This window comes from Monomorium pharaonis, chromosome 10 (assembly GCF_013373865.1).
Source record: "Monomorium pharaonis isolate MP-MQ-018 chromosome 10, ASM1337386v2, whole genome shotgun sequence".
In the NCBI taxonomy this organism is placed as follows: Eukaryota; Metazoa; Arthropoda; class Insecta; order Hymenoptera; family Formicidae; genus Monomorium; species Monomorium pharaonis.
Window position 1 is genome coordinate 12,698,229 of NC_050476.1, and position 7,623 is coordinate 12,705,851.

The window sequence follows — 7,623 nt, forward strand, 5'->3', positions numbered from 1 at the left end:
TCCCAGCCGGCCCTTCTCTTCTCCTCTTGTAGAACCCTCTTGAACATTGGACATTTCGGGTTCAGTGCATTATGGTCATCTTTTATCTTCAGGTTGTACGTTTGGTTTTTATACATATAATTTATACATTTCTTCTCATTTGTTGTACACTCATTTGATTTGTGATTACCTGCACATTTATGGTATGCCTTATTTCGCGTATTTCACAAAATGGTGATAGCGCCAGCATTTAAAGCATCTCTTGATACTGATATGATTAAATACAGGACATCTTTTTCATCCTATACTTACCTTTCCTTGACTCAACATTAATTCATGTGTTTTTTCATATAGTTCAATTATTATGGCGCTTTTTATTTTACCTCTTCTATTAGATTAAGTTATTAATTTTTTCACTGTTCTCATATTACTTTCTTCTTGTATCCCAAGTTTATTCTGTTTTTTGATTGAATCAATTAATTCTTTATCACTCAAGTTCCATTTTTTTCGTCAATATAAACAATTTTTACTTTCGACTTTATCTGTAGTGACTCAGTAGCTTTAAAGTCACCACCCTGCTTGCTTTGCACTGTAATTTTCAATTTTGCCATTTCTTCTCCAGTCTTACATCCCAAGATGACTGTACCATTGTTTCCTCTCCTTATCTTTGTTACTTCCATTTCCATATTCTTTATATCTATTTTCTTTTTTATTAACAAGCCGTATCAACATTTTCTTGCTGAACCTTAGGTTTAACAATTATAACATTTTCTTTCTTCCCTTCTTTAACTATTTACTTTCCCTTCTTTAGCTATTACTTTAATTATTCTTGATAAATTACTAGGTCCAGTGGACAGCATTCTTCTTACTTCTTCTAGCTCTTGTGTGATATCCTTTAACTTATGCTGGATAATTTCCTTTATTATCACTTTAATTTCTTTCTTACGTATAATCTCGTCTTTTATTTCTTTTCCCAGATAGCCACAAATGTATGTATGAGCACAAATTGTTCTCATGTTGCTAATAAAGATGTTAGCATCTTGCTATGCATTTACGTCGTCCCTTGTGCTGTTATTTGCTGGCATTCGACACTGATCTTAAGTAATGCTAGCATAATGTTTGAAACGTGCAAATAATTTTATTTCCGACATCGAATGCTAGCAAACAACAGCACAACGGACGACATAAATGCATAGGAAGATGCTAATATCTTTATTATACCAAACTGGCTATTTGGGTTATTGTTCTCATAAGCCAATCAATTTTTAGGTCCATATTTGCTGATCCACTTGTATTTGTGCTTGGTCTTCCAGATGTTCCCGTCGATCCGAGCCTATCTCTATTCCTACTTGCCATTTTCTTTACTTCTCCAATTTCACTCTCTATCCCAAATTTTGCAAATGGACCCTGACACGGTACTAGTTTATTGTTTCTATCATAAATTTTGTGTTTACTAACACAACTTGGATGATAAAACAGTTTAACACATGATTTGCATTGTACTACTTCAGTTTTAATAGCCTTCTTGCATGCCGAACGTCGATATTCGGTATTCTTTTTCATAATTTATCGATTGTCGACACCTGTGTTCCGCCGCTATTGAATTCGCTACACGTCAGCAGATTTAAGCCACGTCAGTGCTAGCTTGTCACAACGTTGTCGACACACATGATTAGAAATGTATCTTAGCTATTCACAGATCTGTATTTACCGGCTAGATAACAATTCCTGTTGTCACTGATCTGTGGAACTATCACCACACCAATTTTGCATTTCCCTCCGGCTCTCTTTTCTTCTCAAAACATACTATAAAGACGGAGCGATGTTCGACACGACTACTCCATTAGAGAAAGACAGAGAAAGAGAGAGAGAGAGAGAGAGATTTTTAATTGATTGATTGATCTTTAATTAGCTTTCTCAGCTATTTTCAATACATACATATACAATCTTATACTACATCACTTATGATTCTTTCAACATTTGTTTAAACATTTCTAAACAATTTCACAATGTTTAATTTGAGTGAGGCCCGATTACGTACATAAGCGATTGGACACAGTAGTATTTCCCGATTGGACACCGTCCCGATTGGACATGGGCTCGATTGGACACCGACCCGATTGGACACGAGGACCCGATTGCACACGGACCCGTTTGCACACAGACCCGATTGCACACGATACGATTCCGCATCGCAGAATAATGCAAAAACAATCTGTGGGGGGATAGCACAAAAAATTTAGAATAAATTTTTATAAATATTTTACAAATTTATTTTTAAGAAACATTTTTTAAGTTATATAATCGTTTTCATAAATTACTTAAAAATTATTATTAACAATATATAAAATATATTTTAAATTAAAAATGTACTAAAAAATATTTATGGTATATAAACTTGAAATATTTTTGTATTTTTGAATTATAATAGCATAAATATTTATTTTTAATATTTTCATAAATATTTAGCATAATTATTTTATATTTGGCAAACTCAGACATAAAAATACGTACAAAATATTTATTATAATATTTTTCTTTTTTATACATATTTTATAGTCGCAAACCTATGTGGTGCAGAAAATGCTATGTGCACACACACACACACACACGCGCGCGCGCGCGCGGGGGTACGGGAGGGGGGCGAAGCCCCCTTTGCACCCCCCCCGTTTAAGTCGCTAACCCATGTACTATCTGAAACGCGGAATCGTATCGTGTGCAATCGGGTCCGTGTGCAAACGGGTCGGTGCGCAATAGGGTCCGTGTGCAATCGGGTCCGTGTGCAATCGGGTCGGTGCGCAATCGGGTCGTGTGCAATCGGGTCCGTGTTCAATCGGGTCGGTGCGCAATCGGGTCCGTGTGCAAACGGGTCGGTGCGCAATCGGATCCGTGTGCAATCGGGTCGGTGTGCAATCGGGTCCGTCTGCTATCGAGTCTGTGTCCAATCGGGTCTGTGTCCAATTGAGTCCGTGTCCAATCGGGTCGGTGTCTAATCGGAAAATACTACTGTGTCCAATCGCTTATGTGCGCAATCGCGACAGTCCTTTTTTTATATGTTCTTTTATTCTATTTGCAAGACATTTTATTATTAAGTGATATATGTTTTTTTATTAATTTTAATAAAATTATAATTATAATTATAATGAGTATTTTATTAAAATTATTTCTCAAATTTATATCTTACCGCGCGCTTTGTACTCAAAGGGATCTGATTGGTTCCACCATTTTGCTTCAAAGCCAATAAAAATCTAGACAAGATTGTCCAGACTCTTATTTCTAGAGACTCTAGTTTGCACACGGATCCGATTGCACATGGACCTGACTGCACACGGACCCGATTGCGCACCGACCCGTTTGCACACAGATCCGATTGGACACGATACGATTCCGCATTGCAGATAGTACATGAGTTAGCGACTTGGAGCGGGGTGGGTGCGAAATCCCCTCTTACACTCCCCGTGTGTGTGTGTGTGTGTGTGTGTGTGCGTGCGTGCGTGCGTGCGTGCGTGCGTGTGCGTGTGTGTGTGTGTGTGTATCTATCTGTGTGTACAAAGCATTTTCTGCACCACATGGGTTTGCGACTATAAAATATGTATAAAAAAGAAAAATATTTATAATAAATATTTTGTACATATTTTTATATAAGGCGAAAACTTTGTACAAATATCTGTAAAAACTGCAGAAATTTATGCACAAAAATATGCAATTCTTTGTGCAGTAATTTTTGCATAATTTTTTCCTACAGGTGCAAGTAATACAATTGTATAAACTAGATTTTATTTTCTAATTTGCTTTATTGTAGATCCAAACTTAATGGATATTTACTTCATTGATGACACTCAAGTCAATGAAGAATCTACAATGCCCAATACAACTGTCGAAGAAAATGAAATGACAAGTATATAGTATGTGTTTTTAAAAATATAATTTTAAATGTTTTAAGGTGTTTGTAACTTTTCCATTTTTTTTACCCGCATTATATTGATGCTAAAATTAAAAATTTTTTATGTTTTTTTAATAATGATATAAAAATAACTATTTATCTTTACTTCCAGATTATAAGGAAAATTTTTACTGGAATAATCAGAATACAAAATTGTTATTGAGTTTATTTCGAGAACGCAAAAAAATGTTCAGAGATCCCAAAATAAAAAAGAAATCATTCTGGAAGGAAATAATGAACAAATTTAAAAAACATAATTATATAAATGTGACAGAAAATATCTTGGACAGAAAAATGAGAAATTAAAAAAAAACATATCGTACAATCAAAGATAATCAAAAACTAAGTGGTACAGGGAGAATAACTTGGGATCATTACGAGACACTTGCAGATATATTTTTTTATGATAAAACTATGAATATTGGACAACATTTGTCATCTTTGCAATGTACGTCTCAGCAAGTAAGAATAATATAAATAATATTTTTTTATGCAAAACTTATTTTGTATAAATTGAAATTTTTAGAACTTTTTGAAACTGTCTAAGTATTTTTTATATTTTAAATTTACAAAACTTTTAAAATAATTTTTTAGGTTATACAATTTTTTGTGTAAAAAGAATGAGATATCTTAAAATGTTTTAGTATAATTTCAGAATTTATATTTAAAAACCTGTATAGATATATCTTTTTTATATTTATTTATATTCTATTCTTTTTCTAAAAAATGTTTTATAATTTGTATTTAAAAGTTTTAAAATTAATATATTTTTTTGAAAAATTGAATAAAATAAAATAAACTATTTGAATATTTTTTTCAGGATTTAGAACAAATGGCTAAAGTACAGTGTAATTCAGTATTATCTGATAATTGTAATTTGATAAGTGTAACATTAAGAAATAAAATAACACCGCATTATGATTCCTTGTCAAAAAACTCAATTGCTTTTGAAAAAAATATCACGCCCTCCAAAAATTCCAGCCTATTTTTAAAAGATCAGAGATCAGTCTCAAGATGCTTTATGTCATCTTCAGATTCAAGAATTTCTTTAAAAAAGTCAGGAACTTTGTATGATTGTGATAATTCAATATTTTTTCAACACAAGGAGATTGCTCAAATCCGGATGATCTTGAACAGAGCTCGTTACAGAATACAAAGGATCCATGTGATGAAGACAAAGATAACCATATTCTATGAAAGATAATGTTGTCAGAAATAGAGCTCTCTTTAATCGTCGTCGTAAAAATGAAGAAGTAGAAGTAGAGCGTGTAAAAGAAATTAAAAAATTAAAGAAAACGTTTGAAAAAATTAATGAAATACAAGAAAAAAAGAATCAACTTCTACAAAATTTTATTCAAGAATTAAAATCATCTACAAAATAGAGTCTAAAAATAAAATATTTAGAAAAAACCTAAGTCAAATGTAAAAAATTATACAAAAGACTAAACTAAAATAATAGAAAAAGTGTCTAATACAAAAATAATTTTTTTTATACGTCTGTGTAATTATTTGGGTTATAAAAACTCGCATTATATTTTAATTTTTTTTGCAATTTTTTGCCTTAACAATATGTATGTTTTATATTAAGTATTTGTGTATCCAACGATTAAGACAGACAGGATTTGTCTTGCCGCGACATCAAAACCGTGTTGATGCGCCAGTCCATCGGCACGTTAACATCGATGAGACAGTTTTGCGTGCATTTGAGGAAAATGACGGAAGCAGTGTGCGCCAAATAGCTCATGAACTTAATATTTCGAAGTCCATAGTGCATCGTATTTTGCAGGAAAATGGATTGCATCCATTTCACTATCAGCGCGTACAACTCGTTCCGCGAAATGAAATACAACGCGTCCACTTTTGTGCAGGTATTTTTGATTTCTCATTTAATTCTTTTCTTTGATATTAGAACGGTTTCAAGACATGATAATCATTAATAAAATATTGTAGGACTTCTTGCACAGTGTCGACGAGATATTTCATTTGCCAGCAACCTTTTCTGGACAGATGAGGCTACGTTTACACCTAATGGTGTATTTAATTCGCGTAATTCAGTGAAATGGGCATATGAAAATCCTCACGCCATTCGTCAAATTGCATTTCAATATCGCTGGGCGATTAACGTATGGGCAGGTGTAATTGACGATAGATTGATAAATATTCTTACGAAATAAAAATTTCTCCTTTGCTTATAATACATATACTCGACGCATATATTAATAACTGTTACTAATAATTACCACTGTTACAAATTACTACTATTTTCTAGATTGGTCCATTTTTTCTGCCACCACGACTTAATGGACTAGCATATGCAAATTTTTTGATGAATAATTTGCCACCGCTTTTAGAGGATATCCCTCTACACGTTCGGGGAAACATGATTTTCCAACATGATGGGGCTCCGGCACATTTCTCCCGACGTGTGCGTGAGATTTTAGACGACCGTTATCCAAATAGATGGATGGGTCGAGGTGGCCCAATCGCTTGGCCACCACGATCGCCAGATCTAAACGTGCTCGACTATTTTGTTTGGGGCCATATTAAAGTAAAAGTTGAGCATATGCGCGAACGTACTGAAGTCGAGGTATGCGAAGCGATATCAGCGGTGTTTAATACAGTAACGCCAGACATGATACGCCGAGCAACGCAGCAAATTGTTCGAAGAGCTGAACTGTGCTTAGATGCACAAAGCAAACATTTCGAGCAATTATTGCATTAAAATAATGAGAGTGGATTAGGCCTACTGCGGAAACCACTTAAAAAAACGCGCCAAGCTATCTACCTCGGTGGTAGTGCGGAAACGATAGCGTTTTCGTGAATTTGCGAAGTTCGTCCAACTTTTATTGTAAACTTTTTTTACTCTGCAATACTAAAAATAAGGCAGAATATTGTTGCAACTTTTATATTAAAAGAAAACAAAGATAACAAAATGTATTTCGCGAATTTAGCAGAATATCTTTCCCTCTAAAATATTTACAGAAACACAATAAACATCATGTTTAACAACTGTTCCAATCAATACTATTTGAGTTTTATTATGTGTCATAAAAAATTTTTTAAACGAGATTACTATTTCTTTAACACTTTTAACATTAAACACGATATGACATTCAGAGAGAAAGTATCGTGCTGATTATTTATCGCAGTCTAATAATAATTTTCGCTAATTTTGATCTTCGAGTGTGTTTAATAATAAAAATATAAAGAAATAATTATTGTTGAAATTTTATTTAAATTACACAAAATGCAAGTAGAATAGTACAAACTGAAAATGTTGTTAAAAGTGATAATATTTATTGTATTTGTGTACGTAGTACTTGAGAGGGAAAGTGAGATGAAGAGAGAGAGAGAAAGAAAGGTGTTTACTAAAATGCGTGAAATACGTATCCATAATATGTAACATTCTTTGTAATAACACATAGAAAAATTCCCCCCTGTTGATGTGACGATTTCACAATAGTGTTGCGCTTCTTGCGTCGCACTCTCGCATTCGTCAGCTCTACAAACTCTGTACACAATTGCGCACTCCCGTGCGCACGAAATAGGATAGCACGTTTTCTTAAAAAAACGGAATTTATTCAAAACACTCCGATACACGAGCTCGACAGCTCGAGAACCGACATAAACAACAATACGACAACGTTCTTCTCTATAGCAACCAGCTGACTCGCGCGGCCGGGCGACGCGTGCAGTACGCG

The 7,623-nt window shown here is 33.8% G+C and overlaps 2 protein-coding genes across 2 annotated transcripts; both read left to right on the plus strand.

Annotated features, from left to right (window-relative positions):
* The first annotated feature begins 3,596 nt into the window (after positions 1-3,596).
* On the plus strand, positions 3,597-5,126 carry LOC118647500. Its single transcript, XM_036292541.1, has 2 exons — positions 3,597-4,384; positions 4,743-5,126. The coding sequence occupies exons 1-2, from the start codon at positions 4,337-4,339 to the stop codon at positions 5,124-5,126; spliced, it is 432 nt and encodes a 143-aa protein (XP_036148434.1). The 5' UTR covers positions 3,597-4,336.
* A 493-nt stretch (positions 5,127-5,619) lies between these two features.
* On the plus strand, positions 5,620-7,045 carry LOC118647750. The gene has a single exon (XM_036293191.1). It carries the CDS (start codon positions 6,249-6,251, stop codon positions 6,642-6,644), a length of 396 nt encoding a protein of 131 aa, XP_036149084.1. The 5' UTR covers positions 5,620-6,248; the 3' UTR covers positions 6,645-7,045.
* Positions 7,046-7,623: the final 578 nt, after the last annotated feature.